The sequence below is a fragment of the Excalfactoria chinensis genome, chromosome 1, assembly GCF_039878825.1.
Source record: "Excalfactoria chinensis isolate bCotChi1 chromosome 1, bCotChi1.hap2, whole genome shotgun sequence".
Taxonomy (NCBI): Eukaryota; Metazoa; Chordata; class Aves; order Galliformes; family Phasianidae; genus Excalfactoria; species Excalfactoria chinensis.
The window spans coordinates 101143819-101160869 of record NC_092825.1 but is presented as its reverse complement, the minus strand read 5'-3'; the positions used below and the strand labels follow the sequence as shown (position 1 = coordinate 101160869).

Sequence of the window (17051 nt, the reverse complement as noted above, 5' to 3'; positions counted from 1 at the left end):
GAGCCAGGGCTTCTGAAAAAGAGGCATAATGTTTCCCTGGGAGTCCACAGAGAAACAGACAAATAAGATTTGCACTCTTGATAAATGACGACAAGCTTTCAAGTAGAAGTAAAAAAAGATGAGGGTTTCTTTCCTTGTGACAGGCAGCTCCTTGGAATGCCTCTGGGAGCTCATCACCTGACTGAAGCAGAAACTGTGGCTTATGGTAAAAATGCAGATGAATCAGCACCAAGAGATGGGGATGGTCATGAAGCAAGCACAGCAGCAACACCATTTTGAGCTGAAAGAGACCTTTCAAGGCTATCCAGTCCAACTCCCCTGCAATGATCAGGGACACCTACAGCTCCATCAGGCTGCTCAGAGCCCCTCCAGCCTTATCGCAATTGTCTCCAAAGACAGGAAGACTCAGTAATCCATGCATGTTGTGGTCCAACAGGTACAGAAGACTGTGCTACTTTTACCTCAGAGAACACAAACTTGTATTCAAATCCCGTTTATTTGGTCTTTTGGGGGATATGCTGGGAAGATACTGATATACACAGCTACAAAGTATTTTTGACTGGGTGCAGGTTTTGAACACCCAGTGAATAGTTCCAGTTCCCAAGTCTAAAACTGACTTGATGCTTCTTAATAACAAAGTAGAACATAACAGAGAATTAACAGGAAGGAGAAGTATGAAATCACAGCAGCAGAAGAAAAACTAAAACTAATGAAAGAAGTCATTATCAGGAAAGAAAAAATACCAGATTATTATTCATGACAGAGTTGATGAAGTGGAAATAATCTCCAAATGGAAGCTGTGAAAGCATCAATAAATCTACCAATCCAATTACAATGTAAGGCAGTGAGAAAATAGGCTAGCAACTACATAAACTAATGTGGATGTTACCAGAATGCGTGTGGCATGAAATGAAGACTAATACTCTGGTAATTAATTGCATTCAAAGACTACCAAGGCTGGTTACGTCATTACCATTAAAATAACATACTCAATCTTATAGCTTTCAACAGAAAGAAGCTCATGATGAGTTGCATTTGGTGAGAAAACAGTGAAACAAGCTAACCGACATACACCACAGCTTTGTAATCAGTATTTAGAAATATATGTTTGAACTCAAAGGACCTTTTGCAGCGCACAAAATGAATCTCTGAAGTATCAAGTGGGTCACTGTCCTACAGAAAGATGAAATACTGCCGTTCTTATAGCTGAAACAAAACAAAAACACTCATAGCTGTGTTAGCAGCAACAACAAACGCACCACAAATGCACTGCTGCGTAAGCTGCAGATACCTGCTTTTTAGCCAACACTTCAGATCTCTACGCATTTTATTCCTACAAATTTCAGGGAAAAAGCTGTTTCAGATGTAGCTTTGCTCAGTCTTTTTACTCCTGACTGTAAGAAATCCCAGGTTTGGCTAGGTTTAGTTCTACCTTCATCTCAGTGGTTTAAAGAAAAACACAGCCAGTTCCCTCAAACACTTTGCTTATTAATTTCTGTTGAAGTTTGATTGTAGTTAACATATTCCATTTGCCTGAAACCTTTCTGGGGATGGGTATCTGTAAGCATTGCTTCTTTCTGGCATTTTTTTATGAAAGACTTCTGTAACATTGTTGTGTCTGGTGCATTTGTACACTTACTTAGAAACGGACAGAAAATAAACACTTATTAGACACCTTAAAAACAATCAAATGCAGGGAAATCAAGGAGGTTAAATATGAATTCTAGCTTTCCCCTCCCATGCATTTCAGAGCTTCACATGATAGAAAAGTGTGAGCTAAGTCACAAGAGAAATTTTTGTCTACACGGTATCGTTATCAACAACTACATACATTTTAAGCATTATCTTCTCAAAAATAAATATCTGATCTTGAACAATAATAATGAAATGGATAAGCACAGAACACTGCGGCTGAGCATTCTACGAGTCTTCACACACCAGAGAAAATACAGTGTAGCGGTTTCCAAAGATGTTGGTGTTGTTTCCAGTCGTAGGCCATACTTTAATTATAGGAAATATTACACAAATCAGCTTTTAAAATCGTAACATACATTGGAATCATGCTTTATTTTATTAGCCAAAGGAATCTGAGTTAGAAAAAAGAACGGGGGAAGGATTTTTGTGCACTTTTAATGTATAAATTCAAATCTTGGTGCCACAGGAAAATCTCACGTCTGCATTTGTGTAAATACAGAAACTTCTTTGTTCAGTGAAGAACCTTTTTCCACTGGTTAATGCTTATAACAGGTCTTCAGAAAATGTCTTCTTTCCGCTTTCTTGTTTTCTGCAGTTTTAGCTTCTGGTTTGTTTCAGCATCAGTCATACTGCATGCTGCCATGGTCAGAGCATATAAAGGCTTGCTTCCATTCCACAGGTGCTGGAGAGCACTGATTATTTGGCACATTGCTACAATGTATAAGCCAAGCTCCCTGAGCAAAACAGCCTCAGGTTTTTTTTTGTTTCTTCCCTTTTTCTTAAGCAACATCAAATCAGAATGAACTCAGTTCCTCAGAAATTCTACCTAAGTGCCAGACAAGTTGCTGGACGACATGATACATTATAAACATCAACTCAGGGAATTCTGGTAGAAAAACTTAGGTAGGGTGTGGCTTTTTGATAGCCAGATTTGCATGATTTCCTTGAACTGTGGCATCGAAGATCACTGTCTTCAAGAAATAGAACTACACTTCAAAGAAGTTTCAGAATTATTTCCTCTTCTGAAAAGCTACATTCCTGAAAACTGCCTACCTACTGCCAGCTTACTCACAGCACTACTTCAAATACACATACGGTACCTTAATCAGGAATTGAGGATTTATCATTTGCAGAAAGAAATGAGCTCTCAGGTATGGCTGCACTGTGTTCAGAATGAAGAGTCTACTATGAAACTAGCTGTTATTTGTTTGGTTTGCAGCCAGTTTCGTCTTCAGCAGACACAGAAAGAGGCATTTCCTCAGTTCTAGGACGTTTACATGCTGGGGGATTTTGAAGACTGTCATCAGATGGTAATGGCCTCTCTGAAACAGACAAATACCAAAGTCATTCAAGCTATGCGATGAAGGAAGTAAACTGGTTTGCTGGATTCACAATTAAAGCACTCAAGAAACTGGTCTGAGAGTCCAGCAGCTGAATGAACCTCCAAGCATCTTTAAAACCTACCTGTGTGAGCTGCAGAACGTTACGTCCAACTAGTCCAAGCAAGTTTACTCTGCAGTGTTTCAAATGTCAGTTAATCGTACCCTTATTATTGAACTGCAGTAACATACTGTCACATGAGCAGCTGAGACAACTGCAGTGAGATCTACACACTTCATATTGTCAAAAGCACCTTTCAAACACACCTACATAATGAAGAAGCTTTACAATCTGCAACTACTTTTACATCTGTGCTTGATTTGAGATATTTATGGCTTATAATAGAAGTCTATAACGGAAAATATGATTGGCAAAAAAAAATTGCTGGATATTAAGAGCCACAAAAACTTACCATGTTCCTGTTCTGAGGAAGGAGGTACAGGAACTGTGTCTGTACATACTGAGGCTGGTGTATCTGGCTTCAGTGGTATCAAGTTTATTCTCCTTTGAAAGAGAAGAAACAGTTCAAGTACTTTATCTGAAGATTTATTTGACACAGAGTAATTTAAGTTTAGATCTTGTTTGGAAACATATTACTAAGCATTTCATCTTCTTGTGATACACCAGGTAGGACTTTCAGAAGTTCTTTGACTACAACTACACATCTTTAATTAATCGTTTTCACTAGAAAACACTTCTCCATTTGTTATATTTGAAATAATCCTACACATTAACTGATCTATTAAAAAACAAATCTTACAGGCAGTACCTTGCATGTTACTACAAGAAGACACTCATGGTGTAATTAGCTGGTATGATAAAATATAGCTTATTTCTCAAGATTAACTAGCACCATCAGTCACTCTGCCCTCCAGACAACAGTCACTTTCAACTCTCTAAAAACCCCTTCATTTGTTAGTTCTTGTACAAATGACCACTGATGTGCAGAAAGCCATTATCCTGCAATCACCTCCTTAAAACTTTTCTTTGCAGCTGACGATGAAACCCAGAACCTTCTTTTTCAATGACCACCTCTTTCCCAGCTACCCAGTAACTGATGTGTTCCTATGAGAAATACCAATAGGGTCCTAAATTGTAAAATCAGCCCTTTTTTTGCTGACCATGTCTAGACTTTTAATTGTTTGTATATCAGCTCAAGATGTTATACTGCAGACTGTGTGACAACCAATACTTGGAGCACAGGCAATTTCTGAAAACATCTAAATCTTCACCCTATGGAATATCTTCAGGCAGTGCTTTCAGACCCATTCATCTGGTTCTTTACTTCTCAAAATACTTGTCAGAAGGGTTTTATAATATTCCCTGCCAGATGAAGGCACTGTCTTCCTAGAAAGTGGGACATAATAGCAGACAAGCATGTCTGCCATCTCAACAAAGCTTAACAGCCAAGTTAACTTTGCAACTGCCTCACATTTTAGACAGAAATATGAGTTACATTTAAGATTTTAAAGACATTTTGACCTTTTAGTTGCAGTACAACTAGAACAAAAAGTTCCACATCAAGACTGGGAATTAATATCTAAACCCCAAACCTTTAAATGTAGCACAAGCACAGCTTGTCTTGGCCTTCATATTTATGACTGCAAATGGCAATATAAATCTCACCTTGGCGTCTTGCTCCATGCTTGTAAAGTGTTGAGAGTAATCCTCCTGGGCTGGTTTACTTTAGTACTCTGGCTGGCTGGTTGGCCGATTTTCCTTTCCTCTGAAGATGAGACTTGAACATTTTTTATGCCAACAGGTGTGAAAGGCAAGTCCTTAGCAGCAGCTACAGGCGTTTTAGGTTGGAGAGTGGGAGTGCTCAGAGGAGTCCCCTCTGTCAGCCTTGAGCCTGGGGAAATGACTTTGTGTGGTTGACTCTTTTTCACTTTCTTCTCTGTTGCACCAGAAGTCCTGACATTTATTTGAGGCTTTTCCTTCAGTGGTATTCCCAGTTCATCCTTCTCAAAGGTAACAAATGAACAGTATCCATCCGTAGAAGAAATAGCAAGAAAGGCTCCGTCACTGGACCTATTAGGGATTTTTTTTATCCATTAAGGGCAAAGGTGAAAACTTCTTTCTTCAACACCTACACTCCTCCATATATAAGACACTGTACTCATCTGTACTTCTTCCCTTCCTCCAATACATCTAAGCAAAACTGCAGTGAAGGAATTACATCCGATTCAAAAGAACAAAAGATCTTCACTGCTTGTCTTCACACCTGATTTAATCTCTCCGGCCTTGCTGATGTTGCTCACCTCGAGTACTGTGTCCAGTTTTGGGCACCTCAGCACAAGAAGGACATGGAGGTACTGGAGCAGGTCCAGAGAAGGGCAACGAGGCTTGTTAAGGGCTTGGAGAATCAGCCCTATGAGGAGAGACTAAGGAAGCTGGGGCTGTTTAGTCTGAGGAAGAGGAGGCTGAGGGGAGACCTTATTGCCGTCTTCCAGTACCTGAAAGGTTCTTACAGTGAGAGTGGGGCAGGTCTCTTCTCACTACTGACTTGTGACAGGACGAGGGGAAATGGCCTCAAGTTGCGCCAGGGCAAGTTTAGGTTGGATATTAGAAAGAACTTCTTTACAGAAAGGGTGGTTAGGTACTGGAATGGGCTCCCCAAGGAGGTGGTTGAATCGCCATCCCTGGATGTGTTTAAGAGCCGCTTGGATGTGGTACTCAGGGATATGATTTAGCAGAGGTTTGTTGTTGTGGTATTGTTTTGTGGTTGTTTTTTAAGAGATAGGCTACTGGTTAGGCTGCGGTTGGACTTGATGATCTTCAAGGTCTTTTCCAACCTGAGTAATTCTATGAATTCTATGTTTAGTAGTAATATGCTGCTACCAGATACTACTTCCATCTGAACTGGGACACAATATGGTCATCAATTATAACTTCTAAAAAAAGAAGTGTCCATGTGGTCCTCAGTTTAGGAACACAGGCTAGAAAAGCCTAACAATCGCAGTCCGGCAGAGGGATTATTCTAACTGACTGCAAAGACTTGACTTCAGTTTTCAGCTCCAGTTCTGACTTCCCACATCAAGCCATATCAGCTGCTATGTATAAGTATGTATAAGTATATATATAAGAATATATAAATATTTATAAAATTCTGGGAGAAATTATACAGATAAAGCATTATTTGGCCATGATACAGACACCTAAACTCAGATATGACCTTCATAACTTCAAATAACATCACTCTTAGCACTCCACTCCCTGAACAATGGGCTCTTTATTGTGCATATATCTATAAAAATGCCACCTACTTGTCCTTTGGCTGCTGGCACCTTGGTTTCCAGTTGATCAAAGAACCATGATTCTCCGGTTTACAGAGCAAACAAGATGACTTGCTGCTCAAATATTGCAATGACTGTGACCAAAATGAATGAATCTCAAAAATAAAGCATGACACAAGATGCAGTGCAAAGCTTCAACACAAAACCAGGACATTTCCACCCCAACACAACAAATCTTAAGAATCTAACAATGACCTACCATGAAATGTCACTGAGGGTGTGATAATGGATGTTAGAAACATAACCAAAAGGGAAAGACTGCTCAGTATCATAAAAAAGCACAGAATCTTCTGAAGCAACAGCAAACACCAATCGATAGGGTAGATTCAACAGAGCAGGTGATGATTTCTGATTGACTTCATCTATAGTGCAAACAAACGAAAACACTGAGAATTCTCTCTTGTATTCAGAGCAGGGTAGTAAGTGTACTAGTTAGCTGTGAACCAAATAAAGATTTAATTGTTCATCAAATAATGACTGAGAAGAAAGTAAGGCGATAAAATGTAAAGCTTAATGGCAAGCACTAACATTTCCGTTGTCCATAGGTTCTACTGTCTTAGAGAGAAGTCAGCAGAAGTTTAGTTCATTCAGGTTACTAATATTTTGTTTTGCAAAGTCTGTTATTTCCCAGTTTATGTTTATCAGCCTAATTACGCACTTTAATACCACAGTTTATGCAAACAACTCCTAGGATATACATTAAATCAAAGTCACCATAAATTTATGCCAGCACATTATATTCTGTATGTCTCATACAAAATAAATCTTGTTTTCAGCTTCGAGCTAGACTTTTGCTTCCAGCATTGCTTCACTGTAAGGACAACTTATTCTGCCTTCCATTGGATCACTAGCTAGCTACTTTCCAGAATTCCTAGAATATGGGCCTCCTGTTCACTTCTGTGATTATGGAAGCAATGCACTGTAAAAAGCAGGCCATTAACATGTAGGCGCACCTACAGATTTCTGGACTACCGCATTTTCACTTCTCTAGGAGCGTGCTGCAGAAACTAACCACTGCATTTAGAGGAGCTACAGCTGAGACTCATCTCCTTACCACACTGGATCTAAATATTATGATGGAAATACTGAACACAACAGATAATCTCTAAATCCTCTAAGGAATACTGCAAATTGACCCTCTAAAGAAAGAGGTTTTATTTCACTCCTGCTCGAAATGAGTAAAGCTCTGCCTTTTCACCAGAACACAACTAGTCTTGTTAAAATATAAACACTCCTGCCCCACAGGGCTCATAAGAAGGCTGAATTTCAATCTCCAGGTAAGTTCTCATGCAACTTCATAGCACTCTTCCCCTCCTCAGAACTCCCATTCTGATCAGAAATCAGCATTCCTTCTAGTTTGGCTTCCTTGAATAAACATCAAAGGTTGTTGCAAATTACACTAACTCTGTGGTGCTTCTGTGATGTGGGTAGTTGAGACTAAAAGAAAATATTTCATTGCATTGCTCCTTTAGTGCTAAGCCAAGTTATTTACATTTTTTTTCCCCCACACAAAATAGTTAAAAGTTAAAGGAAAATACTAAGAATTATTTTTGTAGCCTGCAGTGCCAAATAAGGCACTCATCTACTATTTCAAAAGTTACTCACAAGGTACTTGAGGTAAATTCAGGGTCTTAGAATCAGGAAACAGCTTCTAAGATGTGGTACGACACTATCTTAATGGAATGTTAAAAGGCTAGGGCATAAAACTGTAGGGCCTGAAAATAAACAGTCACGTTGGCCTTTTCACATATTTGCTGTAAAGATCATACTCCCTGAAGGATTTGCAGTACCTTTATTAAGTGCTCGTCTCAACTCAAAGTAGACAGGGCAGCAGCGAACAGCAAGAGTTGCCTTTCCCGGACAGGGCAGATGACCCATGGGCCTTTAAGAATAAGTATTTCAGAAAACAGCATTTGATTATTATTATTATTTTTAATAAAATAACACTTATTTCTTATTAAACTCTACCTTTTAAGATTATTTCTGGAGAAAACATATGTGGTGTTTGTCACATTTTCTCCTGATTCAACACAGCCAGCTGCAAAAATAAAGGCAAAAGCATTACTCATCAAGTCAAAAGGTACTGACTACACACTTTATGTCTACAAACATTTTACTTCTCAAGAATTAAACTTGTCATTTAGTTGGGCAAGAGCTGTGCAACTCGAATACAACTTAAAAAGGCATCCCAAATATTTATTTAATGCTGTTTGCGTTTCCCTTAAACACTTCCCCCTCAAAGCTTCTTTTTTATGTTGCCAGACATCTATAAATGCTGTGCTTAAGTGAGCAAACTGATCCCCTCCTTGCAATGTTATTTTTACTATAACTGCATGATGTTTGTAAGAAAGAATACAAACAACCAAGACCTGTCAGTCAAAAGAAAATACTGGCTTTTCATTTCTATTTTAACAGAAACTGTTGCAATTTATATGCTTCAAAAATGCCATAAATACCATCCTTAGCACAGAGGAAATTGAAGTTCTGAACCACTAATGAAAAAGTATTGTGAAGCCTCTATTTCCTTCCATGAGAAGATGATAAATGAGGAATGGCATCATTCAGATAAATAAACATCCCCTAGTAGCCTGCAAGCAATCTTTACGCACGCTTAAGTAATAAACAATGCACTTCATAGCGTATGTTCTTTTCACAAACCTGGAGTGAGTAGTAAGGAGCCATCAGGAGTAAAACTGAGTCTGCGGAAAAATGACTTCATGCTGTCATCATGAAACATCCGATAGCTCCTAGCCTGTAACATTGAAAACCTCACTGTTAGAAGTGCCATGAGTATGTCAGCTAGAATCCAAGTGAGAAAAAATCATCTGGGTGTACAACCCATCCTCATGGAACTTTTAAAACAAAAGACAGATATTTTTAAAACCTCAGCCCCTCCAAACTCATTTTCTTTCTTTGATATTAACTCCTCACAGCTAAGAAAAATAGGCCCTAATCCCTCTTCAACTAATCAAAACACTCTAAGAGTAGTCACATTAAACCAGCAATCAAGGAGTAATAACCTGGAGAACAACATTATGTAGCAGTCAGTAAAAAGTAAAAGGTAAAAGCTTGTTCCACAGGCATTTAATTTTAACTCTTCAAGTAGAGGTTTAAAAAGAACTTTTATAATGACTGAGACAGAGAAAGAAATACACGACGTGTAGATTATTTGAATGGAAAATACTTGCTCCTCTGCTCTGTGAATAACTCATACACAACAGCACGCAGTATGTTCTCCAGCACCATTAGTAGCAGAACATACCTCTCCTTCAGATCCTGACTCAGATGGCATCTTGGTAACATTGAATGCTACACGCTTGGTTTGTGTGTTGTAAACCCGAAGAACCCTACATAGCAGAGAGTACAGTTAGCTTCCACAGCGTCCTTTCACCCCAGGCTTCACACAGTGTTACAACACTTTTCAATAAGAACTGCCAAATGTAAGAAATCTAAGTGACAAACACACAAAAATTTTAACATCATTCACAAGAGACCACTAGGAAAGATATATTTTTTATGGCTACAAAACCAATTAGTCGCTGACAACTATTTGACTCAATCAGGTTTCTAAAGTACCAGCACACGTATTCATGGAAGAATAAAGGAATTTAATGGATAGCAAACAGCTATGGCATTCCTACCTGTGCTGCAGTAGTCACTATGCTCCCGTGATGTGGAAACTCATCTCACCATTAGCTACATTTCAGGGCTTTCATTGAGTTTTCTTAGGAATAAATGAACACTGGAGTGTAACAGCAAGGAGAATGTTTGAGCTCCGCTGACTTCATTACCCTAAAACAGCAGGTAGCCAAAGCAAATCTAAGGGCTGGTCTAAATGTCCTTCTGCCAGCTATGACACCCACTAAAGCCTTTGCTGGGTTACACTGGTTTGTTAGGCTGGTAGAAAACTAACCTAACAGAAGATAGTTTTGCTTTGCTGAAACAGCTCCACAAAGTCCTGATGGAGCAAAGAGGAGAAAACAGAAGGCGATGCTATAGCATTCAGCAGTAGGTTTGAGGCAGCTGTGGAACCACAGGCTCTAGGTGCCACACAGCTAAGCTGGCCTGGCAAAAGTAGAGGAAATCTCTCCACTCCAGGCTGCTGAACATCCAGTCCAAGCACCAGCACTGGCTCCTGTTGGACTCTTGCTGAGCTAGATATTTGCCAACCTTGCAGAAGTGTCTGAAACCTGAGAAGGTAGGGAACTTCCTCTATTCAGATTAGTTCATGCTCTAGTTTGTGACTTGACTCCAAGAAAAACTTGTGCATCACACTATTACTCATGTATTGCTGCTGTATGTTTTAATAAAGGCAGGCAAATTTCACATAAGTGATTACCAAAAAACAGAGGCTCAATGAACTAGTAGTCATTAACTCACCATTTCTCATGGCCTACTGCAAATCTTAAAACTACTTCTGCACTATGACAGCAATTTTCTTTGCAATGGGTGCCAGACAACATGCATTTATTAGCCAGCTGCAGTCCCTTCAGAGCAGCACACATGCCCTTAACAGTTTAAGCTGAACTGCAAAGTTCTGACAAGGCCCAACTTTTATGAAGTGCGCGTTTGCTTTCCCAATGACATTACTTACAAAACTGCTGGGAATGGGAGGGAGCAAGAGGGCAAAAGAAAGGTATCAGTGGAAAAACACTTGAACTGATTACTCAGCCGGTTCATATCTTTCTGTAAAATGTATTGATAAGGATGGACTTACTCGCTCACTGACAACCAGAGAATGCAGCAGCCTCTTTAAGATGCATCTGGTATCTCTCATGGCTAATGGCATGAAAACTTATTACCTAAAGACAATTTTCTTTGAAAGGATACCTAAGCTTACTTGTCATTTAGAAAAGACACTCATACCTCAGGAATCCTTTACCACAGTCATAAAGCTAACTAAATTAGCATGTTGCTTTCACCTCAACCTTTTACCCACATAAAAGTCACATTTACAGCATACCTGAGCACGACTTAAAAGTATGTTTAAGAAAGAACATCAAGGCAAAACACTTAGAGCAACAGCTCACCTATCACAACTCAGAGTTGCAATGTACTGGCCTAGAGGATCCCAGGTTATTCCTTGGACATAACTCTTGTGTTCATTTAATATTGAAACCTTCTGTCCTGCAATTACAAACAGTTCCCAAATTCTGAATTCAAACGTGCTTTAAAAACATTTCTTCATTTCAGAAATAAAACAAAGTAGAATGTTTTAAAATGTAAACAAACCATCTTTTGAACATGCAAATCTATCCTGGTGGCACCTGACAAGAATGTTAGAAACAGGAAGATTCTAGAAATAAAGCAGCTAGATGCAGCCAATTGGCAATGCCAATTCAAGGGCTGCTCCCTGTGAACTAACTCAGATAAGCAGCTTGGTTCAGGCATCAAATGTGCACATTTCAAAACTAAAAGCGTATCAAAATTTTTCTGATGTAGGAAAAAAACTTCTCATGGAACTCTAAAATACTGTTCAATAGTTAACTGATTTGGGGTGTATGGCAAGTCAGAAGTTCCAGCATTAAAACATAACATTCAGGTGGGGCTAGATAGCTAGGTTCTGCTATCCAGGCCCGTAGAAATTCACTTTCTCCACCGAGCAGGCACTGCATGCTCACTGACTGATCATTTACTCACACGGCTTTCAGAAACAGTTCTACAGCAGTGCTAACTTATTCTTTCACAACTCAATCTATCATGAAGGCATGAACTCTGCAACCCTCCTCATGTTCTGCAGTGGAATGGCACAAATCCAAAGTGCTAGGACGAGGTACAGTTACATGTCATTCTCATAAAATACTTCATTTTAACTGTCAGTTATGGACTTCTAATAACACAAGTCTTGTATTGTTTCAAAGACACAGCCCTTTGAAAAGATAACAAAGAGTTGAGGCTGTGCTGCAAATTCTAAAGGTCTTTCTGGTCCGAAAGTCCCTGTTCTCAGACAGTGCCCAACAACAGATGCCTAACAGCATAAGAAGAAAGTGAGCACATAACGGTACTTCTCCAGGATGTCCTCTGAGTTTTCAGCAGTAAACAATTTCTTAAGCCAGAGATGTTGTCTCTGTACTCAACAGCCCTATGGATTTTTTTAATTAATTTTCTTTCAGTCAGGTTTTTGTTTTGTTTTCATAGTATCATAGTATCGTGCGACTTGGAAGGGACCTTAGAGATCATCGAGTCCAACTCCCAGGTTTCGAGCCCCCTGTGTAGCGAAGCGGCACTTCTACCCCTGCGCCACAGGGGGGGGATTCGAACCCGGGCCCTCCAGTGCCGCAGGCAGCAGCTTATACCACTGCGCCACTTCTTCTTGTTGTTGTTTCTTAAGCTATGCAATCTCAGCTCTCCTTGAAACTCTTTACTTTCGTGTACCTACAACTTCAACCACAAGTCCTGTATCTTCCAGTACTGGCCTCTTACTTCTGACTTACTAGTTCTGATACTGCCTAGAAGATACAAATTTCCTCCATAGCAGTAATTTCATGATAAAAGAAAGCAGCAAGAATGCTTATACTTAGGAAAGTTATACTTGGGGAAAGTCAACTATTTCCGCATGAAATTAGAAGTGAAAGTAATGATCACATTGCTCATCAGAAAATACTAAACTCCTGTCAAGGAACCTAACCTAGCTGGTTACTGGCAGCTATATACACACAGTTGGGAACTGCAGTGTCCTAAATATTCTCAACTGGTCCAACCTCCACAGGGCTTTTCTAGGAGAATATGAGTAATCCCACGGCAGAGGGATGAGCATGAACAAAAGCGTTTTGCTGACCACAGTGTAAAGAAGTGTCATAGCTTGCAAAACAACCACCTTCTAAGTTCTTCTGTATTTAGCTGAAATAGTTAGTTGATACCAGTCAAGTTTTGTTTACTTGTTGGGGAGCGTGGGGTATGAGCTTGATTGAGGGAGGTGGGAAGAAAGGGTGACATTCACTTTCCAAGTAATCTGAAGTCATTACTCGTGTATAAACTTTGCTGACCTGAAAGTATCTTTAAATGCTGGGGTATATGCCTCACAATTCCAGAAAATCTACCAAGTGAGTTGACTGTTCTCTCACTAAATAAAGATGCATTTAATTACTTTGGTAAATACCCAGGGATACATGAGGGCTGGAACTACAATGGATAAAATGCAGTACTTACCTTTAATGACATCCCACATTATAGCCGTGTTATCCACGGAGGCAGATGCCATGTAATTCCCATCCGAGGTCCAACAAATATCATACACGTCTTCTAAGTGGCCTCTAAAAGCCAGCAAAGGAACTGATTATTAAGACAAACAGGTACATGTAAATGTAACAGCTGTACATGTTTTGGGGTTAAAAAAAATAATAAAAAAAAATAATCAAAGAGAGATAAAGAACTGTTGGAGAAAAGGAACAGCATGATTTTCAGCTTCTACAGCATTTCCATACTCAGAGGCTTTAGGACGTTTCAGAAAGCACATCCTCCTTCTTCTCCAAGTAGGTTTCTTTAACACTTCTTTTTTTCACAGACAATAAAAACCCCACATTTGAAGTCGCTTATGAATTTGTATCTGCAAAGGAACATTGCTAGGATCGGTCCAATCACGAAGCTAGACCAAAGCAGTTACTAAGTGTCACTATTCATGAAGACTTTCTTGCAAACTTACGGGTTTCATAAAAACAGTAAACAAAGATGCATACACAGGAGTAGGGAAGGAAAGGGAATTTAGGAATGGGGGATTGGCTCTGTTTGCTTTAAGAGATTAATGTTACTGTGTTACTACTACTTCATGTTGGTGCTTTATGCACCCTTCCTAGCACATTTGAAACCGTTCCTACATAAATCTCAATAGTTGCAAGGAATGTATTGGTTATGGATAGCAGTGACTTACGTTTCGTAAACAAGTGTAAATTCTGAATGATTTTAGCAGCATAGACAGAGACCAAAACTTTTAACAGATACTACACAGAAAGCAAAGCAAATATACATCACAAAAAACTACCGCAGATTGCAGAACCACCCATTGCTTTCAATCTTCTGCTGAGTGTGAGAACAGAACACCACACACAGTACTGCTACTGCAAACCAGCAGTGGTTTGATGCCTTTGCCACAGTCAGCAATACTTACCTGGTCTTTGCAGGCTAAGTGTATCTATCTTATTAATTGCAACATAGATTGAAACTAAAGCTGTCCAGTGTAGATTTTCAACTATTTAAAAGAACTAGTTGAAAAAGACTCCTCCAGCCTCACAGCTACAATCTGGCAAATGTGCCCAAACTATTTCTGCTACTGACGTTTTTTGTTTTAATAACGATCAAAATTTGCACTATGAAGCTAATATATAAAACTTTATATTTACTTATATACAGGCATTAAGGCTTAAGTGATTGCAAATCTCAGGAACCAATTTCAGAGCACATTAGCTATGCCACGCAAATTCTTTATGTCACAATAAATGCTGTAACAGCAGACGCAGGGTGGCCCTGTATCAAAAGAAAAACAAATTAAAACCAGTAAAAAGATGAACTCGCAGTAAGTAAATTCTAGAGTGCGTTGAAGTCCTAACATCACTGAACAGAAGTCTGTACTAGATGACAAAAGTCACTGTGGAATCAAAAACACTGAAGAACATCTCAAAAAAAATTAAAATACCTTAAAGTTTTAACAACTGTCCAGTTCTCCTTGTTGAGCTGAGCTTCATCTTCATCCTGAAAAGCTAGTGGTTCCAATTCTTTGCTGTCATTCAGCTTCCATAGTAAAATAACAGCATCTGCTCAAAAAACAACACAAAGCTTCTTTCTTTCCTATGCATTTGTTAACACATTACATTTAGTTCAATGTTCATCTCACGTATGACAGATGAAGAACAGATCTTAACTTGTGAAGGGGAAGAGAAATTCCTAGACTGCCTTACCCTTTTATTTTTTATGTAATGCTTTAATTAAAAAATAAAATGAAAGAGTTTCCCAGGAGTAAGATGAGAGTGCAAGGCTTAACTTTCAGTTTGCTTTGGATTAGAGCTGGCTATGGCTCTGTACATAATGCTTTGTGAAAATCTCCTAGTGAAGAACGTAACACTCAGCTGTCTCATAGGACACACCCCTACCTACTGCTGTCCTTACTGGGACTGAAGAAACCATCTCAACCTGGAGAGATAGGGAAAAACACACAGTTTCAGCCACAGCTTCTCACTGTGACACTAGGTAATCCACTCAATCTCCCCTTCTGGAAAACACAGGCAGTTATTTATCTTATGCCTGGAAAACAGCATCTCAGACTCAGCCAGTAAAAGTTATTCAGGAACTAACTGCATGACAAGCATTTACTGCTTACAGTCACTGGGCACGTAGGAATCTGAAACTGAAAGTGTGAGAGAGAGGTATGAACAAGTTTGTGTGTTCGCTTTTCTCCCTTCAATCACCAGATGCACACACAGCTTCTTTTCATTAGCATCACTGTTACTCACCATCACCACCAGATGCGAGGACTTCACCATTGGGAGAGAAGCGCACGACATTTACTGCTTTGGTATGGCGGGCGAGATTGGACAAGAATTCCACAATAGCTTTTCCATCCGGTCCTTTTTCCACTTTCCATATCTAGTTACAAAAGCACTGCAGGTAGTTTTTGGAAACAGGATATAATCTACACGTCTCACTACAAGAATTCACTATTTACTCCTTGGACCATCATTCTGAACTTACAATCTGAAGCTTCTCCCTCTTGGAGCTAGAGCCGTGACTATACTGTAGTATAGAATCATAGAATCACAAGGTTGGAAAGGACCTACAAGATCATCTAGTCCAACCATCCTCCCATTACCGTTGCTACCACAAACCACTAAACCATATCTTGTAGCTCCTCATCCAGACGCCCCTTGAACACGGCCAGGGACACCTCAGGTAAGAGTACATGTCATACTTTATTTATGACAGAAAACATAAGAGGTGTGAGACATACCCGGACAGCCGTGTCCACGCCTGCAGAGGCCAGTCTATTGATCTTCCCATCAGTTCCGTGCTGGAAGTCCAAACTGTACACGGGCTCCTTGTTGTGCCATGCTATCTCACAAGTGATGACCTTCATATCTGCTAAGGAAACCAGAGCAAAACCCTGCCTAAATTCCTGTTCCCTATGACCACGATTCAAATTAACGTGGATATCACAAGCACTACAGAAACTGACAGGACGGCAGGTTCAGGAAGATCAGGAAGAGCCGTGATTACAGCGGAAGAGGTTACTGGCGGAATCCAGGCAGAAACTGCAGCTCTTCCCTCCTGGGGGAGGCCGACCCGACCCCACACAGCCAACAGAAGCCACTCCCGCCCGCCAGAGCTGCAGGGCTTTAACCGCATGGAAGAAATTAGGCCTCCAGACCCCGCCGCTCCGTACCACACACCCACAGAAAGCATCTGACCCCTGGCCTGGCTGCCCCGCGTGCCTGTCCCCTCAGCCCCAACCGCAGTATCAGCCACCCGTGCCCCCATCCCCTACCTGCAACACAGCCCGGCCCAGCTCCAGCGCGGCTCCGCGTTTCCCGCCCCGCGCATGCGTGCGGACTCCAGGCGGGCTCGGAGCGGGGCGGCAGCGCCCCCTGGCGGGAAGCTTGGCGGAGTCACCACAGCTTCTCACACCCGCAGCGAGGCGGCTTTCCTCACAACACGAAGTAGTTAAGGAAAGCCGGTAACACCCGTAGTTATTTA

General features: G+C 40.3%; 1 protein-coding gene across 2 annotated transcripts; it reads right to left on the bottom strand.

The window, feature by feature from the left end:
- Nucleotides 1-479: 479 nt before the first annotated feature.
- On the bottom strand, nucleotides 480-16960 carry CHAF1B (chromatin assembly factor 1 subunit B). Of its 2 annotated transcripts, none has more exons than XM_072340410.1 (14): nucleotides 16843-16960; nucleotides 16309-16439; nucleotides 15815-15947; nucleotides 15001-15118; nucleotides 13521-13624; nucleotides 11402-11498; nucleotides 9634-9718; nucleotides 9030-9123; nucleotides 8340-8409; nucleotides 8162-8253; nucleotides 6571-6733; nucleotides 4702-5106; nucleotides 3488-3579; nucleotides 480-3017 (listed from the first exon to the last, which is right to left on the bottom strand). In XM_072340410.1, exons 2-14 carry the CDS (start codon nucleotides 16432-16434, stop codon nucleotides 2896-2898), a joined length of 1701 nt encoding a protein of 566 aa, XP_072196511.1. In that variant the 5' UTR covers nucleotides 16435-16439; nucleotides 16843-16960; the 3' UTR covers nucleotides 480-2895. The 2 variants fall into 2 exon arrangements, with proteins under 2 accessions (XP_072196511.1, XP_072196521.1); XM_072340420.1 differs by having other exon boundaries at nucleotides 2037-3017; nucleotides 16309-16436; nucleotides 16843-16898.
- Nucleotides 16961-17051: the final 91 nt, after the last annotated feature.

What these genes read in the sequence shown, in the direction of transcription:
- CHAF1B (XM_072340410.1), bottom strand. Translation starts at nt 16,434, where the DNA reads ATGAAGGTCATCACTTGTGAGATAGCATGGCACAACAAGGAGCCCGTG. An exon ending in AGTCAGGATCTGAAGGAGAG is followed by an intron (nt 9,124 to 9,633) that starts GTATGTTCTGCT and finishes TCAATGTTACAG; the next exon opens with GCTAGGAGCTATCGGATGTT. An exon ending in ACCCTCAGTGACATTTCATG is followed by an intron (nt 5,107 to 6,570) that starts GTAGGTCATTGT and finishes AATCCCTAATAG; the next exon opens with GTCCAGTGACGGAGCCTTTC.